We start from the raw sequence: 12,576 nt of genomic DNA on the forward strand, positions 1-12,576 counted from the left end.
GGGCGAGGCGGGGGGAGGCCGCAGCCGCCATTTCGCGGGGACGGGAGGGTGGGAGGGGGGCTGCCGCCTTCGCCCATGTTTGAGTGGGCGCTGGGGAAGGCAGCTCACCGAATCAATAGTGCCCTCGTAATTCTCTTCATCGAGCAAAATGAAAATGGCGTCCGGAGAGGTGCATAGTCGCAGCAGTTGTGGTGTGGGCGGGACCCAGGCTTTGCCTTCCGATTGGTGGCGATATATGCTGAGGAGCAGTTCCATCAGCCATACACTAAGGGAGTGCATTTTAGAATTAGAACTTTGGCACCCACTACTCAATTATAATAAGGGAGAGATTTCTCTGAAAGAAACACACACACACACACACACAAGCCTAGTTTTGCCATCATAATGCCCATATTTAATCTTTTGAAACATGTAAAACCAGTCCATACAGTAGAGTTTCAGAAATCGCTCAGCAATGACCCATCTACAGTACTTTGAAGTCAGGCATGAAATATTTCTCAGCATTGAACAGGTATATAGCCAGTGACACAGTAAAACAATGAGCCCACAATAAATGGCTTATTTTGGAAAAGTTCACTGAAGCCCCATACATTCTCACATTCTACTAGCAGTGGGAGAATGCAGCGCTGCTGCCCCTCCTTAAACTACCAGCTAACATTACAAATTTGGGCACATACAGAAAGGAGTCCATGACACATCTCTTCCCTATGCCAATGTTAACACAGTCTTCTGAGGGAGGTGGCTAAGGAGAACAAGAATCGTATCTTGGGTGCCTCCCAGGGCTTTTCACATTCACCTCAGCAAACCAGGCACTACAGTAACTCTCATGCTGCCAAATGAACATGTATTCTGGGTCTTAGAGATTGCAGACAGAGGCCATGCTCTAAAATCTGCATTGGATTTAGTTAGAATTTGTAAAAAAGAAAAGAAAAAAAACTTTAAGGAAATAAAGTTCCTCGGCTATGTACAGGATTTTTAAAATTAAAAATAAAATCGTGTGACTGTTTTCTTCCCCAGAATAATTTTCTACATATATGGAACCTACCATTCGGAGAAATAAACAATACCTTACATAGTTATCAGTTGCACATTCTTAAAAGTTTAAATAATAAAAGGACAGTGTATACGCAGCAGGGAAGCTCCTGTAAGAAGGCTAGAAAGCCTGGAGACTTTCTTTCTTGAGATAATCTAAAATAGCTTGTAGGGCAAAAAGCCTCTCACAGAATTTTTTAAAAGAGAAGTACACAGGTATGTCAGCAGCTGAGAAATTTATGCCTGAAAATGTAATTTGTTGGAGGATGGGAGATGAGAGAAACCATGCCCAGAAGTCTAAGGGTGAAGACGGCAGTCTTCCCTTTGTCAGCAGAAAACAGAACACTTTAAGAGATTTTATTTCAAGATGACGGTCTGAGGCTCAAACCAGATTTTGTAAATTTTGAAGATAAATTACAGCCATGGCTGTACAGCCCTGCCTGAAATTTATTAATAAAGATCTACATGTGAATTCCCTACAGTCTTGTCTTGGGTGGACTCTTTTCCCCTCATAACAGGACAGTCCTACCTCCTCTGCTGGTCAGCACTGAAACACTTCCTGAGTAGTCAACTATAATGCCAGACATAAACTAGCCTGTTGCAAATCTATGCCATTATAATGTGCCAAAACAAGCATTACCTTTAGTAATAAGTAACTGAAATCCAAAGGTTACACAAAAATAGTAAGATCTGTAAAGTGCAGATTCAATCTTCAGCTTAAAGTTACTCTAAGGAGAAAGTTAACAGAACAGTTTTCCTTCTACCCTATGACACAACTAAGGGTCAATTATAATATTCTGGCATAGTTTAACCATCATTTTGTACAAACTATCTTTTTTTAAGATAAAAAGGCAGCTGCTGCTAAAGCAAACCCTTCTGTTTTAGAACTGATCACTGGCCCTTCAAAAAAAAAAAAAAAAGCAGTCACACTTATGGAAAAATCAGACCTGCTATTACACAGCCTCAAAGACCTTTGTTGTGTACATTACAGTCCTGCTTTAACAAAATACATTTAAAATAAACAAACATTAAGAGACCTAGAGTATCTCAAATTTGTGTATCCCAATCTCAAGCAGTCAACCAAGCAGCATATAAGTGTAGTGTAAACGTATATAGCTACAAAAAACACAAAAAATTCAAGGTAGCTTGCTTTGAAATGTCCACGATTCTCTGTAGATTACTGTAATCACCTATGTAATGTAAATGACATAGATTACTGTAATCACCACAGTTTATTGTAATCACGGAGTTCCAGATTTACTGAAGTGTATCTAGCAGCTCTCCTAATAGCACAGAAGTATCTTAATCACAATGAATTCAGCGTTTTAAAAAAGCAAGGCCCATGTACCTTTCCTTCCTATAGAAGTTTGATTAAAGAGGCCAGCATTGAATGTTTGGTGCCACGGTACATCTTACATTAACAAGAACAATTTTCTATTATTAAACTGGAATTCCCCCCAGCATTACATACTCTCAATACATTCAAGTCAGTGATACACAGTCAAATGCAGCACTGTTGGTGGCTGCCACAGGTCACCTTCCTTCATATGGTTAAATTCTCCACAGTTAAAAATATTGTGAAGAGGTTATATGCATGGTAGCTTTAACTCTGTATATACAGACACATAAATATATACACTCACTGTATTTCTATAAAGTCATAAACACACATATCTGTATTATACATATGCACACAGAGCAAGAGTGTGCTTGTGCAAGAACAACCAAATTGGTATATGCGAAGTCAGCTCATGGAATTTCCTACATCTGTCTGAGGCTGTTAAAGCTTTTCCCCCAAGCAAGCCAGACCATTTAGTGGAGGCCAGCTCAATTCAGCTTTCTCTTCTCATGCTTGCTTGCTGTTGTGTATCGATCCAGAGTTTGATTTTCCAGATATAGTCAATATATATTCTTGTTTAGAGCAGAGGAAGTCAATGATTTGGGGTGATGTGGGACAATAGTTTATAGTCCATATCCATTCAAATTTTATATAACCTCTTTAGCTTTACGGGCTTGTTTGGATAACCAAGAAGAAAGCTCTGGCCATGGTGTCACCGGTGGAAAAAACAAGGAGCCTGAAACATTATTGCATGACAACAGAAAATATAACCATCACACAGTCAGCAAATTCTTCTTCACAAAAAGGTACATACATAAATAAGTACTGAAGCACAAAAATGCACACATTTAACATGAAGCAAGTCCATTATATAAATAAAAAGGAGAGGTAAAAGCCTATGGGTGAACCTTAAAGGCTAGAAGTTCCTCACAGTGCATGTTGTTTAAGGAACGCAAGTCAGGCAGTTTCAAAAGCAGTTTTGTAAAAATAGAGGCTTCGTTTGGATGGTTTTTTGTGATTAAGGTCCTAAGTGCACGGATTAGTGTTTCCTGCAGGGCTTCCACAGAATTGACATTTTCTATTCCCGATCGATCTAAACAGGGAAAAAAGAACAGATGAGCAAGGAGGAAAGATTTGGCTTGCAACATAACATTGTGCCAGACTCTGATAATATCTAATTCAACAATAAGCTCAGCTATCAGAGCATCTGTGCTGAAAGATGAATTCATAAAAGAAAATCAACGCAGGCTGAGAACGGTATACGTTTTTACATGCTTATGTTCTTACGCAAGTGCCCATTTAGCCTAGCACTTGTAAGCAAAAAGCAATTACTCTCTCTGCTGAATACTGAACCTGGGCTGTCATCCAGATAATCTGGTGCAGGTTTCCTCATTTTCCTTTGTGACTATGGAAACACTAAATGTATGTAATTAGGAATTTCTATGAGAGTCTTTCATTCCATAAATGTCCCCATGGAAATGGGCAGGGCCCCCTTTTTACAGCATAGGTAAAGGTAAATGTTCCCTTGCTCGAAAGCCAGTCGAATCCAACTCTAGGGTTGCGGTGCTCATCTCCATTTCAAAGCCGAAGAGCCAGCGCTGTCCGAAGACGTTTCCGTGGTCATGTGGCCGGCATGACTAAACGCCAAGGCGCACGGAACGCTGTTACCTTCCCACAGAAGTGGTACCCTATTTATCTACTTGCAATTTCTTGCTTTCGAACTGCTAGGTTGGCAGGAGCTGGAACTAGAGACGGGAGCTCACTCCATCATGCGGCACACTCGGGTCTCGAACTGCTGAACTACTGACCTTCCACAGCCTGCAGTTCAGCGTCTTAACCACTTGAGGCACTGCAGCGCCTCATGATACCATGAGGCATTTCCCTTGGCACATTGGTACTTATGTACAAGAGTTTTGTGGAAGGTAACAGGAGGGGCATCTCTCCACTCTCCTCATCAAGGAGAATGCAATTTTAGCTGTTGCTACATAAACTAGCACCACAGACATTTACAAGTGATCGTCATAAAACTGAATTAACCCACATATAAAACTATATAATCAGTACCTTTTACACAATGCATAGTCGCCCTGATATGGATAAGCCCAGGCTAGCCTGATCTCATCAGCCCCGGCCAGTATTTAGATAGGAGACCGCCAAGGAATACCAGGGTCGCTATGCAGAGGCATGCAATGGCAAACTACCTGTAAACGTCTCTTGCCTTGAAAACCCTATATGGTTGCCATAAGTCAGCTGCATATTACTGAGAATGGACATGAGCCAATGAATACATTTATTTATGTCTGAATTAGAAATGTATGGTTTTTCACCATTTTACTTTTACAACTTGAGAAATGGGTCAATATCGAAATCTAAGGAGAGATTATTATGTAAGTGGGATACAAATTTAGAATGAGAAACAGTTTAAAAATTGTATATAAATGTATTACAATGTAGAAGTAGAATGAGAACAAGTTTTTAATATAAATGTAGAAGGAACTGGATTTTGATCAAAAATATCTTGTATTTTTAGTGTGAGATATGCAATAACCTTTCCTTTAAATTTTGGTATTTTAAAAGCTATAGTAGTGTGTAGAAATGATGAGATATATAACACAGAACATGCAGTAATTATGAAATTAATAATACAGTTGCAAAATAAATCAGCTATGAAATTGAAGGTGTTTGAAGTAAGGATAATGTACTCTATAGAAAATATCATAAAATTATAATGAAATGGATGCTGTGGAGAAAATTTTTGTTTTATATATCCTGTAAAGTATAGCAACCTTTGATATATATAATCTGTTGTATAACCCTTTTTTCCCTTTTGTACCACTTTTATATCTTGTCTTTCAAAAATATTTATATATCTCTCCCCTTATTATAATTGAATAGCAACGTTCTATATTGCAACGTTCTAAATTTGGCCCCTTTAGTGTTAGGCCGGAAGAACTGCCACTCAGAAGACACTGGCTGGGTTGACTGGCTGCTTTGTGCAGTCCCGCCCAGCGTTCCAAGGTCATTTGCATATGGAAGCTGAGTTGGAATTTTCAGTTGCATAACATACCTCATAGGGGAGAGGAGAATGATGTCAGCTGCTTCGGTTCCCACTGCAGGGAAAGGCTGCCCTTTCCCTAGGCAGAGGCTGTGGGGGGGGGGGTTGTAAAACTTAAGACAAACAGGCAGATAAAGGTTGGCTGATGGTAGCCAGGAAAGGACATAGGGTTGCCAACTCCAGGTTGGAAACTTCCAGGATATTTTAGGGATGAAGCCTGCTGAGGGTGGGGTCTGAGGAGGAGGAGGAAGAGGGGGACCTCAGACAGATACAATGCCATACTGCCCACACTCCAGACAAGCTGTTGCCAGTCTCCAGGTGACAGCTGGAGAGATCTTAAAGCTTTGGTGCTAATCCAAAGTGTTGCAATTTATTGACAGAGTAGTGTTTTGGAAAACCTTTAGGAATTGTTTGGTGCATTTACGATGGGGCTCCTGGGGAACTATTGTTGCCAATCTTGGCCCAGCAGCCATCAAACCATTCTCTTCAACCCCCTGCTGTGCAGCTGACTTTCCCATAGGGTTGCCAATCTCCAGGTGGGACCTGGAGATCTCCCACTGTTACAATTGATCTCCAGATGACAGAGATCAGTTCCCCTGGAGAAAATGGATGCTTTGGAGGGTAGACCCTATGACATTATACCTGCTGAGTCCTTCCGCCCCCCCCCCGCCCAATGCTGCCCTCTACAGAATCCACCCCCCAAACCTCCAGGTATTTCCCTCCTTAGAGCTGGCAACCCTACATTCCCCTCAGTGCCTGTTGGTAGGCAACTAAGCTTGGTCCTGTCACCTACTTTGGCCTTTGGGAGAAAACACATTGGGGCCAGTCCTGATAGGGTTGCCAACTCCAGATGGGAAATTCCTGGAGATTTGAGGGATGGAGCCTGAAGAGGGTGAGGTTTGAGGAGGGGTGGGACCTCAGACAGGTACACTGCCATAGACTCCACCCTCCAAACCAGTCAGTCCCACATAGGGAACCATTGTTGCCAATCTCCAGGTGAGGGCTGGAGAGCACTCAGAATTACAACTGCTCTGCAGAAGGGAGGGCAGAAGTCAGCTGAAGTCAAAGGGGCAGATAATGGTAGGTTGATGGTTAGCTGGGAAGGAGATGGGGTTGCCAACTACATGCTGACAAATTCCTGGGAATTTGAGGGGTGGAGCCTGGATAGGGTGGGGTTTGCAGAGGGGTGGGACCTCAGACAGGTAGAATGCCATAGACTACACCCTCCAAACCAGCCATTTTGTCCTGGGTAACAATTGCTGCCAATCTCCAGGTGAGGGCTACAGATCACTCACAATTACAACTGCTCTTTAGGTAGCAGAGATCAGTTCCTCTGGAGAAAACAGTGGACTGTCATTATACCCTGCTGAGGTCACCACAGCAAATTGACACTGTTTGCCCAAAGCCAGAGCACTGCCCCAGAGCCTCCTTCTAGATCTCGTTGTATTGCTTTCACTACAGGCTTTACTGCTAGTGTATATATAAATAAAAATAAATGTATGGTTTTTCGCAATGTATTTGTTACACTGTTTACCAGGGTTCTGAACAAACACCAGTGTATTTTCAAACAGAACTTGGCAACAGATTGAGTCCAAACCAGATCTCTTTAGAAGACAAAGGATCTGTACTGCATGATATAAGTACACATTAACTTACCAGCAGACACAAGGACCACTGCAGTGAACAAGCTCATTTCTTCATCAGTAAGATTCAGGGAATTTAACTTTTCACTGAAGTCAAACATGGAGTTCAGCAAATCACCAGCTCCCATTGAACGCAGATCATCCAAACTGTATTTCCTCCCACTAAGAAAAGTGACAGTACGTTCCTTTGCATCAAATAACGAAGCAAACCGTACCATTAAAACCTGGTTAAAAAAAAAAAGATTTATAAACTAGATATATTTGTATAAAATTATGGAGTAAAGGAGTTCAGTATTTAACTCAGCACACTGCTAATGTAGAGTCTTAAAAGCTGTTTTTTACCTTCTTTATATACACAATACTGAATTGCTCAGGACAGTTGCTCTTTAGCACTGAAAACAATGGGGATCAGCATACAGAAATATCCCCACAAAATGACTAAGGACAGAATTTCTAAATGCTCTAGATGCAAATAATAAACATATACTTGGGCTCACTTGCTCCCTCTCCTTATGCTTCTCCCTTCCTGATTTAACAGAAGTCACAGCTTGACATTATATTCAAACTGATATACCTATGGTTTATGCTTCCCCCAAACAACTGTAAAACTGGAATTATAAACCCCAGAAAATGCACTCATGTGTCAAGATAAAGTCTGATTTGTTCTAAAGTGGAAGCTGCTAACCCTGAGCACAGGGGATGCAGAACATGTTGGGCTACCTCACATTGGCATGACACCCTGTTTGATGCTTCACATGAACTGTGCCAAGCTGTTTGGACAAACTTTACTGGTTCAGATTATAGGTTGGATCAAATGAGTCCTCTAGTGCAGGGGTGTCGAACTCATTTGTTACACACATGGCACTCACACATGGAATTCACTGCCACAGGAGGTGGCGGCAGCTACAAGCATGGACAGCTTCAAGAGGGAATTAGATATGGAGCAGAGGTCCATCAGTGGCTATTAGCCACAAGGTATAGATAGGAACTCTTGGTCTGGGGCAAGTGATGCACTGTATTCTTAGTGCTTGGGGGGGCAACAGTGGGAGGGCTTCTAGTGTCCTGGCCCCACTGGTGAACCTCCTAATGGCACCTGGTATTTTTGGCCACTGTGTGACAGAGTGTTGGACTGGATGGGCCATTGGCCTTATCCAACATTGGCTTCTCTTATGTTCTTATGTTAAGAGGGCCAGATTTGACATAAATGAGATCTTGTTGGGCCAGACCATGTGTATCATAAAATGTAATGCCAGGCAGCGGAGATATAAACTTTATAAAGGACACAAACACAAAGGGGTTTTCTTTTTACTTAAAATAAAAACATGCTTAAAACATTAGCACTCTTGCAATATTTTGTTTATTTAACAGTGTCTGACAACTGACACCTCTTGCTCTGAATTATTGCATTAAAATGTCTGTGCTGTAGCAATCTTGAGTATGCTGTTCAGGTGTGTATCTGTAAACTGCAAACCTACTTTTTATTTATTGACATTACAGAAATTTCATGCTCAGTGTTTTGAGCCTAGGACCCAGGGAAAAACATGAAATGGCTGGGCATTGTGAGCTTTTGTACATAAATTGCTTCATATGCTGGTCAAGAACATGAGAAGGCATCCTGCCATAGACTGAGGGCTACGTGTCTGTCTACAAAACTACAGTCTTTCCCAGAAAAATAACTACAACTTCCTACAAAGGAAATGTGCTAGGTAAACTTGGTCTGGATACACACTCTCAGCCTAATCCACCTCACTAGCTTGTTGTTATTCCTCTTCTAAAATAGTTCACATTGCTTTCTTACTGAGAAAGAGTGGCTCTTGAGGGCAAGAATACAGTGAAAAGAGGGAGGGAACCCAGTTGCACCCAAGAGAGCCCTGGCATAAGGAGCCCAAGAACACACACACACACACTGTAGCAAGGCACACAAGAGCTCATACCTTGAACAAAACTTTGTTGGTCTTAAAGGTGCTTGGTATTTCTCCCATGCAATTGAGGCAGCTGAGCAAAGCAAGCTTTCCCTTGTTTCCTCCCTCCCTTCAGGGAGGAGCCTCTTCCCATGGAGGGGAAGATGTCTCCTGTATACGATTGAGACAGCCTGGCCAGAAAGCAAGCTCTGGCTCATTCCCTCCCTCCCCGAGAGGAGGAGGGGAAGGAGCCTCAGCCAATTCTTTACCAGACTCAATCACACAGGAGAGGCTTGCCTATCTCTCTCTCTCGTGCGACTGAGAGAGTCTGATAAAACAAGCTGTGTCGTGGCAGCAGCAGCAGAACTGGAAAAGGAAGCAGGAAACAGCCAGGTCCTTGAGGGCCAGATTGGAGCCCTCCAAGGGCCTGATCTGGCCTGTGGGCCGCATGTTTGACACACCTGCTCTAGTGGTAAAAAAGGAAGGGGGGGTCTTCTGGAGTGAAACCACTGGCTGGATCCACCCTGTGCATACACCTGAGGTTAGTAAATGTAAGACAAGGGTGCACTGCTCTCCCCAATCTGCCAATATTTCCTGCCTACTCCTGTATCTCCAACTTCAGGATATATCTATTCAAAAAATGTGCAGCCTAAATGCATGTGGGGAATGGACACCAAGGCAAGACTTTTTTTTAATCCAAAAGTTCAAGTAGGAGTTTACAGGAGCAAAAAAACAAATTCCAGGAATTCCTTCTAGCAGAATATACATATTGCAACAAAGACAGAGACCTGTGGTACCTTAAAGACTGGACAATTTAGCACAGTATGATCTGTCAAATGCAAGAAGTAGATAGTGAAAAAGGTTATCCTTGTGTACATACAGACTGGGGAAGAACAAATCTGACACTGTTTCTCCCACAACTAAGGCATGATCCCTGGTATCCTATCGGAATAGTGCAGGCTCCAGAAATGAGATAGATAGAATTCCTAAGTCAAAATGCAGGTCTGAACAGTCAGCTGACTTTGAGATGGTTTTTGCTGCTTTTCCCAAACAGTTGCTCTAAATAGATGTCTATGTCACCAGAATGGCTGCACAAACCTTCAACAATTTGAAATGGCAAGGCTGTAGGAGAAAAAGTGTCATACCACATTACCACTGAAGAGGCTCACCTCAAAAGTTCCAGCCTTTAGCAGGTTTACTTGGTCATGTTGGGAGAGGTCTCGAAAACCTGGAACACGTTTGGCAAATTCTACCACCTCCTTCACTGCTGGGGTAAAGCTCATGGAAAATTCTTCCCAGACTTCATGCCCAGATTTATTTGGGTCCACTAAAGGAGTCTTGTTCATTGGGCAAACCTAGATATTTACACATACAAAGTCTCAAATTCCAATTCAAAACAAACAGACCAAGTGCTAACATACTTGGAAAAGACCCTAGTCCCATCAACACCACAATTATGACTTGAAGAACTGCTTATCAAACAAATTTGCTTCAAAACTATTCAAAACTGTCTCCTGCTCAAAAATTAATGTAAATTAATGTAAATTCTGGTCTACAGCACAATACAATGAACAAAACTCTTGCATAGAATTTTAAGTTGTGAAAATTCTCCTTTGCAACAAGACTTTAGGTCAGAATTCTCACGCCATGTGACAAGGATGTTTTGTTATCGCAAAAACTACATTTTATATGTTGTGTTATAAACAGATGATTTTATCCTTTGATAGTTTATTTATTGCTTTCTTAATATGAGGATTTCTGAGTTTTGGAAAGATAGGACATCATTATTTTTACACTTTTTAATTCTCTCTGAGCTAATTCTCATGCTATGTTTTCATTGTTTCAAGACTTCATTCATATAAGGACAAAAATGTTTACTCTGTAAGAGCTGTACTAGTATATCTGTATTCTGTCACAGAATTTATTTAGATTTTTATGTCCCTACTTAATATATTTACAATATACTTGAAGCAGCAAATATACAAAATACATACTAGAACATAAGTTAAAAATTTGGCCCACACTGTGTTATTGGTTATTAATTATTCACCTCAAGAACTTCCATCATTACAAATAGATATGTAAAGTAAAACCTGCACGTACTCCAACGTACACCTGATTTTCCTTCTACTGTCTAGACCACATTAACAATTTGCCATTTCAGACTGCACCGCTTTTTCCCCGCCGTTTTTCACCCGTGCGGGCGATCTCCGTCTTTTCTTTTTCTTTTTGAACGTTCGCTTGAGCGCTATAGTGGAGATCGCCCGAGCGGGCGAAAAACAGCGGGGAAAAGCGCATCAGAACCGGGAGAGGAAACTGAAGACTACTTGGAAGCGGTTGACATGTAAAACACTTCAGCCCCATTTCCTAAACGGGACAGTAGCATTTGTGTGTGAAATTACATATATATTCCGGTAGGGAACCGGTTCTAAAACGGTTCTGTCTGAAATGACAGACCAGAAACCGTTTGGGAACCGTTCCTCTTCCGGATTATATCGTCTGTCTGAAATTCCTCAATATTTCCACATGCTGCCAAGGAGCATTTAAACCTCACAAATGAAAATGTTGCATGGGTCAGTGCTTCATCCAGTTTTAGCTGCAACTCAGCTGTTCATCATTTCTTAATATTGACATTTCATTAGATACTAGCTAAGCCCTACTATCATAAAGATCTGCAATAAATACCAAAATGTTCCTCTTGAAGTTCTATATTCATTCCTACATACAGAATAGCTTACTTCAGGCATATAATAAAGCCATGGTTTATTTTAGCTCTAGCTAATTTGTGAAAACTGTGAAGATTATGAAGACTGAAAACAATACTATTTTAGATAGAACCTAAGAGCTCTAGAGGTCAACACTGTTGTTCACTTTATTAGAAATACTTCTAGAATGTGCCACCTCAAAAACATTTTTCCAGTCATGCATATGCTTCTCTTTTTCACTGGAAACAGGTTCTTTGGCAAAAAGAGATGCTTACCAATTTTGTTTCATTTTAAAGCCCTATAATGTCTCTATAATACATCTCTGTCAGTAACTTTAATTCACTATCATTTCATTCAATAAGATGGTCCTATGGGGAAACCACTCTTAGACCACATTATTATTTTTGACCCTTAGAAAACAAAAACTATCATAAAACAAGAGTAATTTGACAGTCATAGTACCAGATGCATTCTTCCTCCAGTGCCATGGGTGTAAGGATTCAGACTCTCATTTGGATGAAAGCCATTTTCAGACATCCTATGGAAACCTTTAATGGTGAAGCCATTAGTCAGACTTGTATAGTGGCTGTTGGAAAAGCAAAGGTTGTGGCTATTAAGATAATGCACAGTGTTCCATCCTTTATATTGTCCACTGAAATACAGCTCGCTCCCACCACCGTGGGCACTGTTGGTCTCCCCACTATTAGGCTCATTACTGGCATTATATTGCTCAGTGTAATTCAGAATTCTGTCCTCACTCTGGGACTGCTCAACAATAGGAAGATTTTCTGGCTGTTCCTGGTTGTACATGAAGGTGGCCTTGTGTGCTCTGGTCACCATGCCGATTACTTCTTCCTTAGCAATGTCAGATGGAGTAGGGGGTGGGGGTATTGGAGAGGAG

At 41.3% G+C, this 12,576-nt stretch overlaps 1 protein-coding gene across 1 annotated transcript in view; it reads right to left on the reverse strand.

The window, feature by feature from the left end:
- Window positions 1-1,934: 1,934 nt before the first annotated feature.
- The window catches only part of LOC107118853 (nuclear receptor subfamily 1 group D member 2-like), a 28,300-nt gene continuing 17,658 nt past the window's right edge, over window positions 1,935-12,576 (reverse strand). The window contains 5 exon segments of the mRNA XM_015421233.1: window positions 1,935-3,464; window positions 7,083-7,293; window positions 10,140-10,325; window positions 12,138-12,560; window positions 12,562-12,576. The exon segment at window positions 12,562-12,576 is cut by the window's right edge and continues 191 nt beyond it. Of these exon segments, the coding sequence (XP_015276719.1) occupies window positions 3,268-3,464; window positions 7,083-7,293; window positions 10,140-10,325; window positions 12,138-12,560; window positions 12,562-12,576 (1,032 nt within the window). The 3' untranslated portion in view covers window positions 1,935-3,267.

The sequence above is a fragment of the Gekko japonicus genome, unplaced genomic scaffold (assembly GCF_001447785.1).
Source record: "Gekko japonicus isolate JY-2015 unplaced genomic scaffold, Gekko_japonicus_V1.1 scaffold351, whole genome shotgun sequence".
Lineage (NCBI taxonomy): Eukaryota > Metazoa > Chordata > Lepidosauria > Squamata > Gekkonidae > Gekko > Gekko japonicus.